The sequence below is a fragment of the Neoarius graeffei genome, chromosome 13 (genome assembly GCF_027579695.1).
Source record: "Neoarius graeffei isolate fNeoGra1 chromosome 13, fNeoGra1.pri, whole genome shotgun sequence".
NCBI lineage: Eukaryota > Metazoa > Chordata > Actinopteri > Siluriformes > Ariidae > Neoarius > Neoarius graeffei.
Window position 1 is genome coordinate 59,011,464 of NC_083581.1, and position 22,876 is coordinate 59,034,339.

The 22,876-nt window shown below is 43.2% G+C and overlaps 1 protein-coding gene across 4 annotated transcripts in view; it reads left to right on the forward strand.

The window, feature by feature from the left end:
• slc35c2 (solute carrier family 35 member C2) overlaps positions 1 to 22,876 on the forward strand; it is a 74,905-nt gene that overhangs the window by 37,899 nt on the left and 14,130 nt on the right. Inside the window, exons 2-6 of one of the 4 annotated variants that reach the window (XM_060938197.1) lie at positions 1,066 to 1,195; positions 2,906 to 2,978; positions 9,479 to 9,647; positions 18,741 to 18,824; positions 19,887 to 20,062. In XM_060938197.1, coding sequence (XP_060794180.1) covers positions 2,913 to 2,978; positions 9,479 to 9,647; positions 18,741 to 18,824; positions 19,887 to 20,062 — 495 coding nt within the window. In that variant the 5' untranslated portion in view covers positions 1,066 to 1,195; positions 2,906 to 2,912. The other 3 variants (XM_060938196.1, XM_060938198.1, XM_060938195.1) reach the window with 3 other exon arrangements.

Genomic DNA, 22,876 nt, shown 5'->3' on the forward strand with positions numbered 1-22,876 from the left:
TGGGTCTAAAGAGGAGAAGGTTTTTCAGCAGTCGCGTCACATGACCAACGTGGCATGACCAACGCCAGCGAATCAGGAAGGTGGATGTCACAGTAACGTTGTCCAATGACGACGTCAGCTAGAGCTCAGCACTGCGTATCCTCGTTCCTCAGTGTTTACACAGCACCGGATCAGATACGTACTGGGTTGAATACGTGGGCCCTGGCGGATTCAAACTGTTCCGCCTGTGGAGTCGTTTCCCGGCGTTTTAATGTGCACGGACAGTGCATTCGCAACAGCAACAACGATACGGATACGGTCTAATGTAAACACCACCTTAGAGTAAGCAAAGCTAAACTGAGTAGCTGTGAATGGGCAGAACTTCCTAGAGAGATGTTTTGTGGTTTTAATAGCTACAGGTTGGAAGGGAAGTAGTGCATCAAACATTATTGATTTATGGTCAGAGAAAGCGGTCTCTAATATATCAACATACTCAACATTAAAACCATGCGACATAACCAGATCCAGCGTGTGACCTTTATCATGTGTGGGACCCTTAATATGCTGAATAAAATCAAAGGATTCCAGGACATTATTAAATTCATTGACCATAGGCTTATCAGGACAGCAAATGTGTGTATTAAAGTCTCCCAGGATCAGAATGCGATCAAACTGAACAGTTACTGATGACAGCGGGTCAGCAAACTCCTTTATAAAGTCTTCATTCATTTTGGGTGGCCTGTAGATAAGAATACAGAGCAACGGATCTGTAGACTCAACACGGAAAGCAAGGGATTCGAAACTGTTGTATAGATCAGTTTGAATGACAGAACAGTTAAATCCATTTTTGAAAACTACAGCAATCCCTCCACCTCTTCCAGACGTTCGTGGCGAGTTTAAGAAGCTGCAGTTTGTAGGACACAGATCCGAGAACACGCTCAAGTCATTCACTCGAAGCCACGTCTCCACCAGGAATAAAAAGTCCAGATCTTTCAAAGTAAAAAAGTCGTTTCAAATAAAGGCCTTATTTGTGACTGACCTTACATTTTGCCAAGGCCATTTTTCTCGTTGCGACGAAATGTTCAGGTATCCAGGATCGGTGTAGTAGATGGCTCAGGTTGTGATGTCCGATGCCTCTTCTCCTGGGTGTAAACACCCTCCGCCGTTCTGGATAAACAGGAAGATCCGCCGGTGGACCCGGGCAAAGAAACACCAGGTGAGTGTGATTTTTGATCGCGACAAAGTCGACGCATCCTCACTTTTGCACCAGCTCGCCTTCCCCGCTTTCTCCGGCACTTCTGCGCAGAGCAGCAGGGCAAGACCCGAACACAGGCCAGGTCTCTGGGGAGACGCTGATGGTAGCCTCGGTCGCCACCGGTTTTATGAGCATAATCCACAGCGGCTCGAATAGATAACGGTGCCTCGCGATCGTATTGCGGCGCCGATACGGTTAAAAATCCCTGGATAAACAGGCATACATGCACGTACACGCAGAGGACAGGTAAGGACAGGACAGGTAGAAAGTGACGGCTCGCCGACAGGCATACTGGCGCATTATTAAATTGTCACTGAGAATGCGTAGGGCTTTCATTGCACCAGTTAATCTGGGTGCATTTTCTGCATTCAGACAAACAGGAAGAAGGTGGTAAAGGAACCAGTGTTTTAATTGCTAAATACTATGTGCAAGTGTTACTTGGATGTTTCTTTGCACTCATTTTGTAAGTATACAGAGTTACATACAGTACCAGTCAAAAGTTTGGACACACTTTCTATTTAAATGTTTGCTTTTTTTTTTTTATGAATTAAGACACCTCATGGATGTCATTTCTGTTTACTTAGTTGAGCGGTTCTTGACATAATATGGATTGCTACAGTTGTGGAATAGGGCTATTTACTGTGTTTTTATTATTTGTTATTTACTGTTTGAGCTCAAACGCATTAAGAAGGCAAAAAATTGTACTAATTACCTTTTGACAAGGCAGACCTGTTAATTGAAAAGCATTCCAGGTGACTACCTCGTGAAACTGGTTAAGATAATGCCAATAGTGTGCAAAGCGTCATCGAGGTAAACAGCGGCTACTTTGAAGAATCTATAATAGGCAAGGCAAGGCAAGTTTATTTATATAGCACATTTCATACACAGTGGCAGTTCAATGTGCTTTACAGAAGTAAAAGCAAAACAGTAAACAATAGAGAATAAAATTGCATAAAATAAATGGGAAGAAATATAATAAGAATTAAACAATAGTAGAAATAAAATAATAAAATGAAGTAGAAATTCAAATAGGGGGAGAAAAAGAAAAAAAAAGAAGCATAATATGAAGCAATAATGAATATATGAAATAATATTGTAGCGCGTATCGAGTGTGGGTGGAGCACAGAGGACGGCAGGACAACGTTTGGAGGCAGACAAGGCGATTTATTTTTACAACTTTTCAGTAATCTCATTCATTCATTCACACGCACACACTTGTCTGGTCCCGGGTTGCGCTCCCTCTCCTCTCTCTCTGCCTCCTTAAATAGGGAGCGGTTACTGGGAAAACACACACACACACAGGTTAATTATCCTCAGGTGTCGTGATTCTGCCACTCACCTTCCCCGGCTCCACCCTCCTGTCACAGACCGGCGCTTGACCACGCCCCCGCTGCCACAAATATGAAGCATATTTTTGTTTTTCACACTTTTTTTGTGTGCGTTTACACCACAATAATTCCATATATGTTCCATACGTTATTTCATAGTTTTGATGTCTTCAGTATTGTTCTACAATGTAGAAGGGTCAAAATGCAGTAAAACCTGTGAATGAGTAGGTGTGCCCAAACTTTGACTGGGTCTGTAACTTCAGTGTGACAAATACAGGTTAGTACATATGACTTGAAATTTTGCATGTTTTAAAAACATCTCATCAGTCTGTATTTTCTGCAGATACACAATGACCAAGTCTTCTGCTGTACTCTTCATTCTCTTTTTCTCCTTGCTCTTCAAACTGGAAGAACCGGTGAGTCTTTCATTTGACTCTAATATGTTCAGAATATTGAGGGTTTATTTATTTATTTATTTATTTAAACTTTTCCAGATTTGCTACTCAGCTGCTGAGGTGTTTGTGTGTGGGGTTTTTCATTTTTATTATTGTTATTATTATTTTTTAATTTATTTATTTTTTAATGCTATCAGCTGTGGAGGGTGACAGTGCACATATTTTAACGCATGTCAGCTCACGCCTGTGTTTTTTGTACTCCTAGCTCTTGCTTGTTATTTGGAGTCAGTCCTTTGTAATGAAAGGGAATCAACATGACTCAGGCCCAGGGAAATGCACACGAACCCTATGAAATATAAAAGGCTGTAATTAATACAACCCTGATTCCAAAAAAGTTGGGACAAAGTACAAATTGTAAATAAAGCGGAATGCAATAATTTACAAATCTCAAAAACTGATATTGTATTCACAATAGAACATAGACAACATATCAAATGTCGAAAGTGAGACATTTTGAAATTTCATGCCAAATATCGGCTCATTTGAAATTTCATGACAGCAACACATCTCAAAAAAGTTGGGACAGGGGCAATAAGAGGCTGGAAAAGTTAAAGGTACAAAAAAGGAGCAGCTGGAGGACCAAATTGCAACTCATTAGGTCAATTGGCAATAGGTCATTAACATGACTGGGTATAAAAAGAGCATCTTGGAGTGGCAGCGGCTCTCAGAAGTAAAGATGGGAAGAGGATCACCAATCCTCCTAATTCTGCGCCGACAAATAGTGGAGCAATATCAGAAAGGAGTTCGACAGTATAAAATTGCAAAGAGTTTGAACATATCATCATCTACAGTGCATAATATCATCAAAAGATTCAGAGAATCTGGAAGAATCTGTGCGTAAGGGTCAAGGCCGGAAAACCATACTGGGTGTCCGTGATCTTCGGGCCCTTAGACGGCACTGCATCACATCCAGGCATGCTTCTGTATTGGAAATCACAAAATGGGCTCAGGAATATTTCCAGAGAACATTATCTGTGAACACAATTCACCGTGCCATCCGCCATTGCCAGCTAAAACTCTCTAGTTCAAAGAAGAAGCCGTATCTAAACATGATCCAGAAGCGCAGACATCTTCTGTGGGCCAAGGCTCATTTAAAATGGACTGTGGCAAAGTGGAAAACTGTTCTGTGGTCAGATGAATCAAAATTTGAAGTTCTTTATGGAAATCAGGGATGCCGTGTCATTCGGACTAAAGAGGAGAAGGACGACCCAAGTTGTTATCAGCGCTCAGTTCAGAAGCCTGCATCTCTGATGGTATGGGGTTGCATTAGTGCGTGTGGCATGGGTAGCTTACACATCTGGAAAGACACCATCAATGCTGAAAGGTATATCCAGGTTCTAGAGCAACATATGCTCCCATCCAGACGACATCTCTTTCAGGGAAGACCTTGCATTTTCCAACATGACAATGCCAAACCACATACTGCATCAATTACAGCATCATGGCTGCGTAGAAGAAAGGTCCGGGTATTGAACTGGCCAGCCTGCAGTCCAGATCTTTCACCCATAGAAAACATTTGCCGCATCATAAAACGGAAGATACAACAAAAAAGTCTCGACTCCCTCGATCAGAACTGGTCCTGAGCTTGGTCTGAACCTCCCAAAGTCAATGACCAGCTCCTTGGTCTTCGAGGTGTTGAGCTGCAGATGGTTCCTGTTGCACCACACAGCAAAGTCCCTCACCAGGCTCCTATACTCCTCCTCTCTGTCGTCACTGATGCACCCAATGATGGCTGTGTCATCGGCAAACTTCTGAATGTGACACAGCTCCGAGTTGTAGCAGAAGTCCGCAGTGTACAGGGTGAAGAGAAGAGGGGCCAGCACCGTGCCCTGGGGTGCTCCGGTGCTGCTAATCATAGTGTCAGACGTGATGTCCTTCAGCCTGATGTACTGTGGCCTGTCAGTGAGGTAGCTGGAGATCCAGGTGACCAGGCAGGGGTCCACTCGCATCCTGTTCAGTTTGTTCTGAAGCAGTAGGGGCTGGATGGTGTTGAAGGCACTCGAGAAGTCCAAGAAGCGGATCCTCACTGTGCCATTTCCCTTATCCAGATGTGAGTGGGCTCGGTGTAGCAGGTAGAGGATGGCGTCTTCCATACCAACACCTGCCCGGTACGCAAACTGCAGACAGTCCTGGGCATGTTGTACCTGGGGTCTAAGGAGGCTGAGGAAGAGCCGCTCCAATGTCTTCATCAGATGTGAAGTGAGTGCCACCGGTCGGAAGTCGTTCAGCTTGCTGGGCCGATTCTTTTTGGGGACTGGAACAATACATGATGTCTTCCAGAGGGTTGGCACTCTCCACAGCTGCAGGCTGAGGTTGAAGATGTGTTGGAGTGGTTCACCCAGTTCAGCAGTACAGGTCTTCAGTAGTCGGGGACACACCTTGTCCGGGCCTGCTGCTTTCCTAGGGTGAAGCTTTGTCAGTTGACCTCTGACCTGGTCTGGAGTAATGCAAGGGGGAGGAGGGGGCTGCTGTGATGACTGGGGGGAGGTGTGTTGAGGGAAGAAGGAGAGATGGCTGCAGTGAGGGGGGGGGGGGACGTGGGCTGGTTGAACCGATTGAAGAAGTCATTCAACTCATTTGCCCTCTCCACTGTCCCCTCAACGACTCTGGTCTTTGTATTGTGGCCTGTGATGGTTTTCACACCTTCCCAGACCTCCCTCATGCTGTTCTCCTTCAGCTTCTGCTCCACCTTTCTCCTGTAGCTGTCTTTAGCTTCCCTCACGCAGCGTTTTACCTCCTGCTGTGCTGCTTTCATTGCCTCCCTATCCCTGCTCCTGAAGGTGGCCTTCTTCCTGTTGAGGACAGCTTTGACTTCCTGTGTTACCCATGGCTTGTTATTAGGGTAACACCGTACAGTCTTAGTGGGGGAGACCACGTCTGCACAGAAGTTAAGGTAATCCGTCAGACAGTGTGTCAGCCCCTCTATGTCCTCACAGTGTGGGCTAAGCACCACATTCCAGTCCGTGATGTCATAACAGTCCCTGAGGGCATCTTCCATTTCAGGCGCCCACCTCCTGATGGAGCTAGTTGTTGCAGGCTGCCTTTGACCCAGGGGGGTGTACTTCGGCTGTAGAAGAACCAGGTTGTGGTCAGACTTCCCTAGTGGGGGGAGGGGTATGACTCTGTACGCATCCCTCACATTAGTATACAGCAAGTCAATTGTCCTGTTGTTCCTTGTTGGACAGTCCACAGCCTGGTAAAAAAGCGTCCAAAGTAGCATGATTAAAGTCCCCAGAAATTATGATAAATGCCTCAGGGTGCTGTGTCTGCAGCCTTGCTGTGACAGAGTGAATCCTTTCACATGCAGTGGCTGCATCTGCCCTCGGAGGGATGTAAACACAGATGGTGATCACGTGACTGAACTCCCTCGGCAGATAATATGGCCGCAGGCTAACGGCTAGCAGCTCCAAGTCCGGGCAACATAAAACTGTCTTTACGGAGATATGTCCTGGGTTACACCAGCGGTTGTTCACATAAATGATGAGTCCCCCACCTTTGCTTTTCCTGCATGTGTTAGTGTCTCTGTCGGCTCTCACAACAGTGAATCCCCACAGGTCCACGTTAGCATCCGGTACGAGGTGTGTTAGCCATGTCTCTGTAAAGATAAGTAAGCTGCTCTCCCAGTAAATCCTCTGGTTGTTCAGAGCGGATAGCTCGTCGACTTTATTCGGCAACGAGTTCACATTCCCCATGATAACGGAGGGAATGGATGGCTTCTAGCGCCGCCGGTTGTCCGCTAGCCTAGCCTTTAGCTTAGCTCCAGCCTTGCAGCCCCTGGATTTCCTCCTCAGCTCCGCCGGGATGGGGTGTCGTATCCCAGCTCGTCCCATTGTTTTCAGAGCCAGCAGCTCCTCTCTTGAATAAGTGAGAAAACTGGCTCCTGGTTGCGTGTTAAAGTTAAATATCAATCAATCAAATCAGTCAAATTTTATTTATATAGCCCTTTACAATAACCAAAAGGTACCCAAAGTGCTTTACATCGAAGCCATAAAACAGAACACCAAAACACAAAAACACAGGTTTTGACTGCGGAAGGTGCCACAGTGCTGCAGATTACCAAAAGCCTTTCAGAAGTACATGAAATAAAACAGATGAAACAAAGCACCCCTCAAAAACAAGACTCCCTTTGTCAGGATTGAATGCCAATCTAAAAAAGTAGGTCTTCAACTTTGATTTAAAAAGGCCGAGATCAATAGTGGTGCGAAAGTCGGGGGGCAGATTGTTCCACAGTCTGGGAGCAGCGACAGCAAAAGAACGATCACCCCACTGTTTATATCTCGACCTTGGAACTTCTAACAGAAGTTGACCCGAAGAACGCAGGGCCCTACCATGATCACGAATAGTTAAAATCTCAGACAAGTAAGAGGGAGCCAGGCCATTGATGGCATTAAAAACAAACAGAAGTTTAAAATCAATTCTAAAACAGACTGGAAGCCAATGGAGTGACGACAACACAAGAGTAATGTGTTCACGTCTAGACGTGCTTGTTAAAAATCAGGCCGCAGCGTTCTGTACAAGTTGAAGACGTAAAATTGAAGACTGGCTGAGGCCAACATACAGGGCATTACAGTAGTCCAGTCTCGAACTGATAAATGCATGAATTGCCTTCTCGAGATCCTGCCGACTGAAGGCCAATTTATGCTGACAACCCAGTCCTCGCAGATGGCGTCTGCGAAGCCCCCCCCCCTTCGCAGACACTCTGCGCGCACCTCCCAAAAATTGTGACCACTGCAGACAGCCTCGCAGACAGCGTCGCGGACAAGAGGGCTCTGATTGGTCCACTCTACATCCGCTGTACACGCACTTCCGCTTCCCTACTTTCCCGGTTTGGTTTGGTTTCACGACCGCCATTTTTAAAAACACGAGCGAAGATGGAGCAGCACGAAGAGCGGTTGATCGAGGAAGTGAGGAAGTACGTACATCTATACGACTCCAGTTCTAGTCATTATAAGTAACCGGAGGATAAACACTCCACTAACCACACCCACCAACTACTCCTAGCGATTTCGCGACTTCGCGCCCCCTTGCGTTGTGGCGGTGAATAACATCGCGCACGCCTATTACTCCCCGCTCAACGATGAATTACAACTGTCTGCGAAAAGCTATCTGCGAAAGCCTTGTCGCAAGAGCATGCAGAGGCCCTGAGAAACGGCTTCACTTTGGCCAAGAGACAGAGTTGAAAAAAGCTCGTTCTAACAACAGAACTAATCTGTTTGTCAAATTTAAGCCCACTGTCAAACGTTATTCCAAGATTTTGTACGAATGGTTTAAAAAAGGGGGCCAGAGTACCAAAATTTGTTGTAAAAACATTTGACGTGGGTGACGTGCCAAATAAAATGCATTCCGTTTTGCTGTCGTTCAAATGTAAAAAGTTCCGTGCCAGCCACTGCTTTACATCAGTAATACAATCCAGTAACTTAGTAAGCGCCGTATTTTCATTGGGTCTCATGGGCAAATATATCTGTAAATCATCAGCATAAAAGTGAAAAGACAGATTGTGTTTTTTTTATAATTGATCCCAGAGGTAACATGTACAAAGAATACATGTGTATACTTGGCCAGATAAATATATCCATGTTCTACAGTAAAACACACTGTCTTCGTAAGAAGAGCAGAAAAGTAAAAAAAAGGTAGAAAAAAAGAGGTTTAAAGAGCTAAAAACTACAGAGCTACTGGAGAGGCAGCCGTTTCACACAGGGCCCATACATATCATGGTAATGTTATGGGCCCCATACGTAAACATGGCCTTGTCCCAACTTTTTTGAGATGTGTTGTCGTCATGAAATTTAAAATCACCTAATTTTTCTCTTTAAATGATACGTTTTCTCAGTTTAAACATTTGATATGTCATCTATGTTCTATTCTGAATAAAATATGGAATTTTGAAACTTCCACATCATTGCATTCCGTTTTGATTTACAATTTGTACTTTGTCCCAACTTTTTTGGAATCGGGGTTGTACTTGAACTAATAACTCATTCTATTTGTATATTCAGTATTGCTATACACGCCCTTAAGCTAACCATAGGAGAAAATGCCTGTGATTAGTCATAGATTTTCATGTGGGTGTGGAAGAGCTTGCCACAAAAATGCAGCAGGCCAAACAGTTTTACAAAATAGGAGGAACTTGTATGATAAGTTGTAAATGATGCCTCGACCTACATTTTTGACTATTATAGTTTGAGAAAATGGATGTTTTTCAGATATTATTCTGTATGTCGGTGCACTGTTAAACCTGTCCTGGGACTTGAGCAGCTTCCGTGGTTGATCTGGGGAGCCTTTTATTTGGCACATTGGAACTGTACCTTGTCTTTTCTGGCATGCAGTGGATGTTAAAATGCAGCAGAAGTTTGATATGAGTGAATGCACTGTGTTTGACTTGTGAGGCCATGACAAGACTTGTTTGAATAGTTAAGTCATGCAGTTCATGATTTGTTTAATTTTTTTTTTTTTCTCTTCAGAACCCATTCCTGATTGTGGTAGTGCTACTGATAGCTGGTGGATTATTTATGTTCACGGTTAAGTCCACTCAGTTTAACCTGGAGGGCTTTATCATGGTACTGCTGGCCTCCTTTATAGGTGGGATCCGCTGGACCCTCACACAGCTCATCATGCAGAAAGCAGAGCTTGGTGAGTGTGACTCGGCTTTGTTTGCTCAATGAGAGGATTGGGGGGGGGGATACAAAAAAAAGTCAAATTAATATAGTACAAATCCTTGAGCAAATGTGCATTAGTGGTTACAGAAAACGTTCTCCCTGAAATCTTGAAATATTTGTAATGTGCTTAAAGGGGAACAGAAGTCATTTTTAAACTTGCTTTATTTCTTAATTAACGTGTTATTCAATTACGTTTTCGGTTTTGTTAACCTTTTATATCATGACTCGTATTCAGGGCTGGACTGGGACAAAAAAACGGGCCGGGCATTTTTGACTTAGGCAGGCCAATATTAAGACTTCGACAGGCTCATAATTACCGGAGTACAAACGACTAGTAACCTGCCCCCCCGGAGGAGGTTTGGCCAGGTATTGCAATGACCCCGTCTGTTAGTCAGTCTGTCTGTCTGTCTGTCTGTCTGTCTGTCCCCCTGCAGTGTGTGTGTGCGCCGTCTTTACGGGGAGCCAAACACACCGGTTGGGGCCAGGTTGCTATCTCTCATTGCACTTGTTTAAGTATGTTTTCCGTGAAGCAATGTACATTTTTTTTTTACGGTTGTTACATCCTGGCCAAGGGGAAATGCTGCAACATTTAAAGCAAGAGTTCCCGGCCCCCAAAAAACACCAACAAATGCACAGTAACTATGCAGTCTATGATTTATTTAAAATGCTTCTTGCACACAATGGGGCATGGTTGGAAGAGAGCCCCCAGAAGCTGGGAGGAACCGACCTTATCTGCAGTCTTCAGTCCGGTCTGCTACTTGCACTACGTTCAGACTGCAACCTGAAACGACCCATATCCGATTTGTTGTGAAATCCGATTTTTTTGTTAGGCCGTTCACATTACCAATTATATGAGACTTGTGTGCGATCTCCAGTATGAACGGAAAACGACCCAAAAGTGTCCCGCATGCGCAAATTGACACGTAATAAGCACATCTACGTAATACGTAAACAAAAAAAAAAAGCGCACTCTTCATGTTTAATGATTTTTTTTTTTGTTTAATTATCTGGTTAGTGTTAAAGTGTGAGGTCTCGTGTGTGTTTTTGTTTCTGAACTGAAATGAAAACGTGTAGCCTGGTAACGAGGGTTGACTCCTTAATGTCTCTCTAATTTCTATATAAATGCACTACATGTTACGAGGAAGTAATGGATTTTTAAACTCTATATAGTGCACTTGAGCTTCAGTAGGCAGTCATTTGGGATACGGCCGCTGTATTACCAAACTCTTAATTCAGGCTTAATAATTTGCACATATTTATTTCGTCATATTAATAAACTTTTTCTACATTTTTATAAATATTTATTTAGATTGTTTATAGCCAGCTGAATTCTGCAACTTCTCTCAGCGCTGGCTCAAGGTGCATAAACACCAGTGCAGTTTGCTATGGAGATGAGGCGAGACCTGGCGATGTGGTTTTTGTGGCGGCAGCTAATGAGACCGAAGGTGTCAAATTACTGGAAATTTCCAGAACAATTTTATAATCTTGTAATACAGGATGGTTTAAGTTATAAATCAGTTATAGAAACTGTTTTATTTAATAAGGCTAACAGATAAACATCCAGGTCCCTACCAAATCCACCATTAGCTTGATCAATTCTATAAAAGTCTATTTAAATTCTGAAAACTGTACAAATGTTGTTGTTTTCCACCAAAGAGGCGGGATTAGCCAACGTAGAATAGTGACGTTTGTCTCTTGTTGATGACGTGTAGGTCGCATGAATGCGACCTGTCCGGTCAGACTGCAGTCGCATGTGAAAATAACGGATATGCATTGGATTTAGGACCACATATCCAAGCGGCCTGGGTCGCATGTGAAAAAAATCAGATCTGTGTCGTTCAGATTGTCAATAACAAATCGGATACAGGTCGCATATGGGCAAAAAAATCGGATATGGGTCGTTTCAGGGTGCAGTCTGAACGTAGTCTTGGACACACCTACACACTGACACAGTCACTCTCGTAATCATCCCACCTGCAGCCAATCACACACACAAGTACACAGACAGAAAGGAAAAGGAAGACATTAAAACAATTTAAGGTTAGGGACATACAAGTTAATAAATGTTCAAAACAACCTCAGGGTCATCACACTTTTATATTGTAGTGAGGTGTGTTATGTTTACTCACTTGGTAGATAGCTCACTTGACTTGAACAAACACTCTCATACCCTGACGATACTATGAACATCTATGTACGCCAGAAGACCCTTCAGAGGAGCAGGATTTCATAAAGAGGGAGATGCAGAGAAGTGAGACGTGAACAAGTTTACACTCACTTTTAAATGACAGCTTCAAATATTTTTAATAGATGTTAGAATAGATAGAATAGATGATGAAGATTAATAGATGATCGAATAGATGTTTCATGTACATGAAAGCATTACAAAGACTACTAACTGGAAAAACATAAATAGGCACATAAATGCATTGTGCACTTGCTGAATCATGACTTATGACCCCTGAATATCTATGACAAAATCCTCTCAAATGGCATCCTAAATGAATGGCAGACATATAAATGACGAAATTGTCATTAAATATTCATCTCATCTCATTATCTCTAGCCGCTTTATCCTGTTCTATAGGGTCGCAGGCAAGCTGGAGCCTATCCCAGCTGACTACGGGCGAAAGGCGGGGTACACCCTGGACAAGTCGCCAGGTCATCACAGGGCTGACACATAGACACAGACAACCATTCACACTCACATTCACACCTACGCTCAATTTAGAGTCACCAGTTAACCTAACCTGCATGTCTTTGGACTGTGGGGGAAACCGGAGCACCCGGAGGAAACCCACGCGGACATTAAATATTAATTTCTAAAAAAATCAGATTGATCTATACTTACCCAGAACCCAAATGCCTGTCAATCTCATGAACAATGGTGAATGAGTATCCTGAAATGGAACCTTAAAATAGTAACAGAAAAAGGATACAATGAATGTTAATGGCAAAAAATCACTATAAATATATTTCAAACAAAAATAAGTTTCCATACTTATATTGCTTACTTTGTGACAACGAACAGTCAACAAAACCTGAGAGACAGGGGCTTCCTAAGAGGAAAAAAGAAGAATCAATGAAAGGGGATGTTTTTGTGTCCCAATTTCAATTTCATGTAATTTTGAATAGAACATTTCACTGAATAATATAGCTAGTGTTAATATTTTAAAAACCTTACCTCAGTATAGTAGGAGTTTCCGAAGTAGTTCACTTTTTTCTGCAACTCTGTCAGTGACGGTGTCTGTATCGAGACCCATGAGGATGTCCTTTTCTGAGGACATCAACATACTTGCATTTATGCTGTTCCTCAGTCTGCTCTTGATGAATTTAAGGGTCGAAAATGACCGTTCACAAGCGACTTGTGTCACTGAGAGGGCGAGTAAATATTTGTATGCAAGAGCTACATGATGATATGCATCTGTGAGCAAGTTGAATCGAAGGAGAATTTGGTAACAACACAGTGGGCAGTTCTTGCAAGAGGCACAGCTTTTGTTGATGATTGTCGTCTCCTCCTTGTTTTCATCAGGTCCTTCCTCCACAGTCCTGGATGCATATGCTTCCAGTGGTGATCATTTCAGCATTTCCCACTGGGTTGCCAAGCTTTGCAGTTCTGCGGAACTGTCAAATTTAATCAGGCACCTGCTCAGATCTTGGAGTGCAGAATCAGGAACACCACTAATTTTGATATCTGGAAAGTGTCTGGGGTCCAGAAATGATAAGTCTGCATATAAACTGCCATGTGTCAGAAATCGTCTTTGAATGGCCTCAATAACGGTGTCCATTATTTCGTTGTGGACCTTTACCTCATAGGTTTTGAAAGCATAACTGCATGTTTCATCCACTGCCATCTCTCCTGGCATGGTTTTCTTCTTTTTTGGTCTTCTTTGAGGTAGTGAAGCCTCCACTTCCATGTCCATCTCCTCATCCTGCTGCTCCTCCAGCTTCTCATTTGCCCACTTCACAAAATTGTCAGCAGCACCCCTGACTGCCCTGAAATCTCTTGCCACCTCTTTTAGGGCTTCATGTGTAGAGAGCACCATCCTGTGGGCAGAGAGGATGTCCATCCCTCCTGTTTGTAAGTATTTTGACAGGGGCGTTGTCTGCTCAAATATTCTCATGAATATTTGAGCTGTCAGGATTGTCTCGTGTTTCAGCAGGCCATCTTTGTAACCTTTTGCTTTGGTTCGAACATTGCCTTTTAGGCCAAGTTTACATTAGACCGTATCTGTCTCGTTTTCTTCGCGGATGCACTGTCCGTTTACATTAAACCGCCGGGAAACGGGAATCCGCCAGTGTCCACGTATTCAATCTAGATCATGTCTGGTCCGGTGCTGTGTAAACATTGAGAATACGCGGATACGCTGTGCTGAGCTCTAGCTGGCGTCGTCATTGGACAACGTCACTGTGACATCCACCTTCCTGATTCGCTGGCGTTGGTCATGTGACGCGACTGCTGAAAAACGGCGCGGACTTCCGCCTTGTATCACCTTTCATTAAAGAGTATAAAAGTATGAAAATACTGCAAATACTGATGCAAATACTGCCCATTGTGTAGTTATGATTGTCTTTAGGCTTGCCATCCTTCCACTTGCAAGTGGTAAGTGATATGCGCTGGGATCACACACACAGCGGCTCAGTCCCGAATCGTGGCTCGTGCACTTCACTCGCGCGCTTTGTGAGCTGCACAGGGCTGGAGTGCGCACCCTCCAGAGGGCACTCGCTGTTCAGGGCGGAGTGATTTGGAGCGCAGGATGCCTGCGGAGCCGAGCGTATCCGTGTATTGGCGTTGCTGTGTGCACGCAAATCGTGTATTGGCGTTGCTGTGTGCACACTAATCGTTTTAAAAACGTTAATCTGATGATCCGCTGATACGGTCTAATGTAAGCCCCACCTTACTGTCTTTTGCTCTTGAATGGCTAACAGGGTGCACAGAACATCAACGTAAAGACAGTCCTGGGGATTTCCAAAGGAGCCAAACATCATCTTTAACGCCTCATGCTTTGCCCACCAGCGTGTCTCTCCAATGGGTGCTACGCGCTTGTGTCTGTTGCTGTGGCTTTCTTTCTCCCATATATTCATCCTCTGATGTGATTCTCTGATCAACACTGCTGTTTCATTAAGAAGATGAAAAAGTGATCCACTCTCAATCACAATTTCAGTGGTGTCAGAAAACCAGATTCAGCACATGGGCATAGCACCACACATGAACATGGTGAGAGGACTGTGTGATGCTAAGAGTGACGAGAAGCCTTTGTACCTTCCTTGCATGTTGGCAGCCCCATCTGTGGCATTTTCAATGCAGAGCCTTTTGTCTAAGTTGAGACCATCAAGAACATCACTCAGCAACTGAACAAATGCCTCTCCTGTAGATGCACTGCATCTGACCACAGCAACAAGCCTCTCGTTTATGGTATCAGTCACATACCTCAGGACAACTGAGCATTGGTCTTGTGCTGTAATGTCTTGTGTGGTGTCCAGTTGGACAGAAAACATTCCAGCTTTTAGGATTTCTGTGGCAATGTTCTCTTTGATCAACTTTAGTATTATGTCAATCACTGAGTTAACAGTTGATTTAGACAGCAGAGTGACCAAGGGAACCCCTTCCTCTTGAGCCTGATGCCGATTCATGGTGTCTTCTGCTTTTGTCAATTACTTCACTGAGATGCTCTTTCAAGGCCACATCATATTTCCCCAGTAAAATAATCATCTCATCTCATTATCTCTAGCCGCTTTATCCTGTTCTACAGGGTCACAGGCAAGCTGGAGCCTATCCCAGCTGACTACGGGCGAAAGGCGGGGTACACCCTGGACAAGTCGCCAGGTCATCACAGGGCTGACACATAGACACAGACAACCATTCACACTCACATTCACATTCACAACTACGGTCAATTTAGAGTCACCAGTTAACCTAACCTGCATGTCTTTTGGACTGTGGGGGAAACCAGAGCACCCGGAGGAAACCCACGCGGACACGGGGAGAACATGCAAACTCCGCACAGAAAGGCCCTCGCCGGCCACGGGGCTCGAACCCGGACCTTCTTGCTGTGAGGCGACAGCGCTAACCACTACACCACCGTGCCGCCTGTAAAATAATCAGTTCCAGAAAATTACCATGGTCAAGGCTACTGTCCTCCAAAGTATACGCAGCCTCATTCTCTTTGTGTCTGTAGCTCAGGCCCCTCTTCCCTATTACTCGGACAACTTCAACAACACGCTCTAAGACCTGGCGCCTCCTCTTGATCTGCTCTCTGTGAACAGTGAGCTGTCTTCCCCTAAGCAGACTGTTTATGTCAGCTTCTGAACAGTTTAAGAAATAAGCTTCAGCACAGGCTCTATGTGCCATGCTTTTTTCATGCTCTACAGCTCTCTGGTGGGCATGCCTCCAGTCTGACATCCCAGTTATGAATATGCTGGAATCAGTAGTCTTGCTAAAAGCCAAGCGTACAAAACAGAATAAAGCATGACGTTGATTACAGTACGTCAGCCACTTCCTGCTCGTGCCATCTTTGTTAGTGAACACCCTCTTTACAATTGCGTTTGTAACATCTTGTTTGGGATGATGCATTAAAAACGCTTGCATCCTACCAGGCTCTGGTCGTGAAAAGTAATCTACTGTGTCTTCACTCTCTTCAACCTCACCTGCCACAAGAGCCTGGCTTGACTAGACAGGAAGAGAGGGATAGAATATTGCAATTTATAAACTACTCCATAAATAATTAATTGATTAAATAAATCTATTTGGAACTCGCATGGTGGAGCAGAAACGAAAGCAAAGCACTATTTAATGCAACTGCTACGACATGTAAAAATAACGGTTGCTCATGATTCTCGTGTGATATAGAGCTAACGTTGCTTACTTCCATCACCTTAAAGTCCCTATTATCCTAAGTTAGTCCTAACGTTACTGCTTGCTTACCGGCTGCTGCTGTGCTACACTTCCCTCATTCTGTCCCTCGGCATCGGGTTCCCTTTCAAAAACCTCAAACTGGGACGATGTGGAGGCTACAGCAGTCCCTCCAGTGAGCAGGTCTGTTATTTTTGAGCATTTTGCTGCGTCTGCTTCGAGCTGTTTAACTTTTTTCTCTCGCAGCCTCGCTGCGCCGCCTTTGCGTTTTGGTTTCTCCATCCTTCCACAGGTAATCTACGAACCGGGCAAAATCTCGGCGGAGCTGATTCGGTGCAGGGAAGGGGCATGGGCGCCAGAGCGCCACTGACTGGTTCAGTCCACTGAAAATAGACCAATAGGGCGCCGCGACTCTATACTATGCGCCGGACCGCCGGTTTCAAAGTAAAATTATTATTATAATTATTATTGAATTAATATCTTGGACCGTCAGGCCACTTGGACCGTTAGGCCACCGGGATTTTGCCCGGTACGCCAGACGGCCTGTCCAGCCCTGCTCGTATTGGCATATTATATTACACTTCTTGGCCTTTTCGGTTTTTAGCCATGTTGAATGCAGTTCATATGGTTCACAGCAGGCGTCGCTTATCCGCGCGATCTTCATGAGACTTGTGCGAGACTTCAAACGTGAAGTGTCAGCGCCGCCATTTTGAAAACTGTTTACACAGCAGCCAGATCGCCATATCATTCCAATTTAGATTAATTTTGAGATTTGCCAGCTTCATCAGTGATGGAGATTATTATATACGACTTTGAACCATTGGTTAAATGAAAAAAACGCTTTCGGACACTACTCCGTCATGCTGGTATTTACGTCATTACTGTCGCACAATTAAAACGTGCCAGATCAGGTGGCTGGTGGGTTTTCAAAATAATAAATACATGCATGTATTTTTGTGATAAATCCATATTATACTGAGCGCATTTCCCACATTAATCAATACAAAGTACCTGCCGCTTTCAGTGTTTTTTTAAATCAAGGCTGAATACTTTCGTCTTTACCGCTGCCTTTTATTAAATCAAATTTGAGACTTTTAATTAGATTTTTCAGCACGACCGCAATGCATGATGGGATATATTGCTTGGTTAGTGACCATCGGTTGTACACTGCTTTTTGTGATGCATTGTGGGATACTTTGAGTGCACTATATAGGGGGTAAATAATCCTCATTAAGGTTTCGGACAGCACTGCAACATGGCGTCCTCACTTTATAGTGCCCTATATAACGAGTAGGGAGCGATTTCGGACACAAGGAAAACTTCCGGCTTGATTACATCAGCATTCGAAGGAGGGCGCGCGCGTCTTTTGACAACGTTAGCAGATGTTGGTCACTTTGATTTCCGCTGTATGTTTTACTTCTATCCTACGAAGTCTCACACAGGTCTCGGCGAATCTCGTTTACAGCCATTGCTTTGACATATGGACTGATTATTACATAGCATATTTCAAACACTCATAACTTGCTATAGCAGTGACATAATAGCTGTCAGAAACACATTCCTACATTTTATAAAATGAGAAATAGAATTTTGATGATTAAAAAATTTGCATTCAGTTCCCCTTTAATGAATCTGGCACTTCTTTGTCGGTTGGGGTTGCATTTTCATTATTCCTGTGAGATGTGGAAGACAGCAGACACTAGTTAGTGATTTACAAGATGACGGCAACGTTGACCGCAGCGTTCGCATGAAAGTTTAGTTTTGGACCTTTATCTGTTTGAGCAGAATATGTAAATGAGGATGAGAGAGAGTTGGATTAAAGCCCTGCTGTATTTGTCCCTTTAGGTAGAAATGAAGACCACATGATTGACCAAAATGTCAAACTTTAAAAATGAAAGTAAAAGTAAACTAAAAAGGTCAACTCAGAATTTAATTAGAAAATAAATATTGGATTCTGTTGAAGGTCATGTGTGAAATTATAAATAGTAGTATGTTGTTCAGGGTGGATTCTTTTTTCAAGTTGCTGACCTACTGATTGGAAATTTGGGAATTTAAAACCCAACACTGCCATGCCACGGTTTGGCTTTTGGGCAACGTCTTTAGCTTAGAGTAAATGTTAATACGGCTTTCTTTAGAATTAGTAATGCCTTTTATTTATTTATTTATTTATTTATTTAAAGTTCTGCGTATTGTTCTGATTTCCCCCCAACACAGGGCTCCAGAACCCTATAGACACCATGTATCACCTTCAGCCACTCATGTTTTTGGGACTGTTTCCTCTCTTCGTGTTCAACGAGGGTTTGTTTCATAGAATTTTTGTTCACTTTTGTGCCCTTTATATTGTATAGTGTTCCTCATTAACCCTCATCCTACCATGCTATTTTACACCTTAATCTTACCATGTGGGGTCCGTTTGGACCCCAATACTTTTCTTTAAAATTCAAGCTTATAAAGACAAAATCACCAGATAAGTTTTGTTCAGAACATCTTGTATTAATAACAGCAATACACTAAAGGGCCCAAGGCATAAAGAACACACTTAACCTTCATCCTACCAGCCAATTTTACATACACAAACTACCAGGCGAGGTCCGTATGGACCCCAGGAGGGAATACCTTGAAATCAATGCAGTAAGAACCAATTCAATGCAGCAAACAGACATAACTTTATTGAAGAACAAAATCCACTATGGCTGAATATCAATGATGTATTATAAATGCAATAACATTGCAATAATACTGCAATAACTAGCATACATGTAGCAAATTATAGCGCCACAAAAAAAATTGGCATTATATACATGATTTTTGCAGCTCATGCAGCTGTAAAACATTCTGGATTACAACTTAGGTCTTTTCTTACAGAATTTAAAACAAAAAAGTAATTGTAAAATAATTTAGGGCTTTTGTTTTGCAGCCTGTGCTTATTGCAGCAGTGGGGTCCACACGGACCCCAAGAAGGAATGCCTTGGTAGTTTCATTATGGAACATAAAAGAAATAAAAGAAGTTAACTTTCAGTGTGCTATTCAATTATAAAATGAAAGACAGATAAACTTTACTCTGGGTTCCGGTTGGACCCCAGTAACAAATTAATTATACCTTCACAATGCAAAAAGCCGATCTTCCGGTGCTTTAGTGTTTTAATTAAGACATAAATTCCGACAAATTCATAAAACGGTGAGGCAGTATGTCACATATTTTTAAAATGGCAAACAAACATATAGGTGCAGGGTCCAGATGGACCCCACTTGGTAGGATGAAGGTTAAAATGTTGTACAGCCACAGTATGATATGCTGCAAACCCCAGTGCATCACACCAAGTTGTCTTGCTTCATGTGTGTATGTGGGTGTGTGAGCAGGGCTGAATGTGGGCACAACAGAGAAGCTGTTCCGGGTGAGTGAGCTCCATCCGCTGCTCTATTCTCTCCTGACTCTGTTTCTGGGAGGTTTGCTGGCCTTTGGGCTTGGTTTCTCCGAGTTCCTGCTTGTCTCTCGTACCTCCAGCCTCACGCTCTCCATCGCAGGCATTTTTAAGGTGAATATACACACACACACATTTGAATTAGCAGGAACCCTTTCCTCTGCAGGTTGTTTGTGAAATAGTCCTTTTTTTTTTGTTTTGTTAAAATCACTTCCAAGTGCTCTCATGTTGGGAAGGATGGCAAACTCTCTCCCCCATCAGTTGGAAAGACATACATGAGCTTGTGGAAGAGGGTACATAGCACTTTGCTCTGAGTGTATTATGCTGCCCTGTGACACAGACTGAGTAGCAGTTTGAAAAAGATGCAGCAGGCTGGCTTCATGTGTTGGAGGAAGTATGAGTTTACCCCGCTTTCCATTAGTAACTGTCGTGTGATGGGAAGAGATATGATCGATATCCAGCAGTATAGGTGAGATGTTAAATGTTAAACATTTAAGAAACAGATGATTAACAGCGGCGGCACGGTGGTGTAGTGGTTAGCGCTGTCGCCTCACAGCAAGAAGGTCCTGGGTTCGAGCCCCGGGGCCGGTGAGGGCCTTTCTGTGTGGAGTTTGCATGTTCTCCCCGTGTCCGCGTGGGTTTCCTCCGGGTGCTCCGGTTTCCCCCACAGTCCAAAGACATGCAGGTTAGGTTAACTGGTGACTCTAAATTGACCGTAGGTGTGAATGTGAGTGTGAATGGTTGTCTGTGTCTATGTGTCAGCCCTGTGATGACCTGGCGACTTGTCCAGGGTGTACCCCGCCTTTCGCCCGTAGTCAGCTGGGATAGGCTCCAGCTTGCCTGCGACCCTGTAGAACAGGATAAAGCAGCTAGAGATAATGAGATGAGATGATTAACAGCAAAATGCAATTCTTGTAGCCAGAGCAAAAAGAATGTAGGTAATCTATCTACTTCTCTGACATCTGTTGCTTAGAGAGGTATGTCTTTTAAGATATGGGGTGTCTCAAATGTGAGTTGATAATCGTCTGTTGATCACTAGCGACGAAGATGGTAGCTGCTGGAATTTGTTAGCTTCTTCCTTTGTGTGTTGTGTGTAGAACCAGCTGGGCAAAGCTTCACTTCGTTCTACAAAACCAATATGCTAAAATTGGCTGCATGTTGATAAACGATTTAGAAATGTTCAACTTTGGCAGACTGATCAACACCAAAGGGGAAAAAAAATGCTCTGATGCTGTAGGGGGGATTGTTCTGATATTTGTCCACTTGTCCCCTTAGAAAGGAAGCATCACTGCAAATCCATACACTGTCAGAAATAGGGGTACAGTGTGTGGACATTTCTGTCCCTCAAGGTACAATCTATACTAATGTACCCCCTAGGGCTCATTATTGGACTTCAAGGTAACTGTGTACCTTTTTAGGGACAAAAAAGGTGTGTGTGTGGAAATATATAGCGCCCTCCACAATTATTGGCACCCCTGGTTAAGATGTGTTAAAAGCCTTAAAATAAATTCAATTTTTATTGCAGAAGCATAATCTCACACTGAAAATTGTAGAAAAATGTAACCCTTAAAGTGCCATTCCACCATTGGATGTATTCTTTGGCATAAAATACAATATATTTTGACAACATATATAAATGGGATCACTAGATAGAGAAATCTTTTAGCTTCAAAATGATATATCAAACATAATTTTTTGACAATGACAAGTATATTAATTTTGCGACCAAAGTCACTTACCCTTTTAATTTCCGCGCGTGATGTCATCGGCAGGTTCCCCTTCTTGTGTACCACGTGACGTGTGACGTGGCACATATTATCAGCAATGGCGGATAGAACGCGATAAAAATAATACCAATAAATCTAGCTAATACCAATAAATCTAGCTAACTGAAAGATTAACTCAATTTTTCGCAATTTTTTTGGCCCCCATATACGAGGAGAAATGACTCTCTCACTTTGGGGGTTTCCTGGTCTAAAAATAGACCGACACGTGGTACACAAGAAGGGGAACCTGCCGATGACATCACGTTTCACTACCGCGCGGAAATTAAAAGGGTAGGTGACTTTGGTCGCAAAATTAATATACTTGTCGTTGTCAAAAAATTATGTTTGATGTATCATTTTGAAGCTAAAAGATTTCTCTGTCTAGTCATGTTGTCATAAAATTTATTGTATTTTATGCCAAAGAATACATCCAATGGTGGAATGGCACTTTAACTCAAGTGAATTAAAAAAATAAAAATAAAAAATCCCTGACTGACTAAGAAATAATTACTTTTCATAAAATCACCTGTTCCACAATTATTGGCACCCATAACAATTCCAAGAAAATAAATGTAATTGAAGCATTTCTGTCATTTCTACTGTAGTTTATAAAGTTGATCAGAGTATCTAGGAACCTTTAATTAGTAATTCATCACATCCTGTTTCCCTGAGGTATAAATATGATGTGACACAGAGGCCGATTTCTCTTGTCCACTCTTCAACATGGGAAAGACAAGAGAACACACCATTCAAGTAAGGCAGATGTGTGTCGACCTTCATAAGTCAGGCAGTGGCTACAAGAAAATAGCCGCTCGCCTACACCTGCCCATATCTACAGTCAGAGGAATCAAGAAGTTTAAAACAACTGGAACAGTGGCAAACAAGCCTGGACAAGGATGCAAGTTTATCTTGCCACCATGCACAGTGAGGAGGATGGTAAGAGAAGTAAAAAGTTCTCCAAAGCTCACTGTTAGAGAATTGCATCAAAGAGTAGCATCTTGGGGTCACAAAGTCTCCATAACAACCATCAGGCGTTATCTACACGCCAACAAGCTGTTTGGGAGGCATGCACAGAAAAAGCCTTTTCTCACTTACAAGCATAAACGTAAACGTCTGGAGTTCGCTAAGCGGTACCGTGGGACCGTGTGCTTTGGTCAGATGA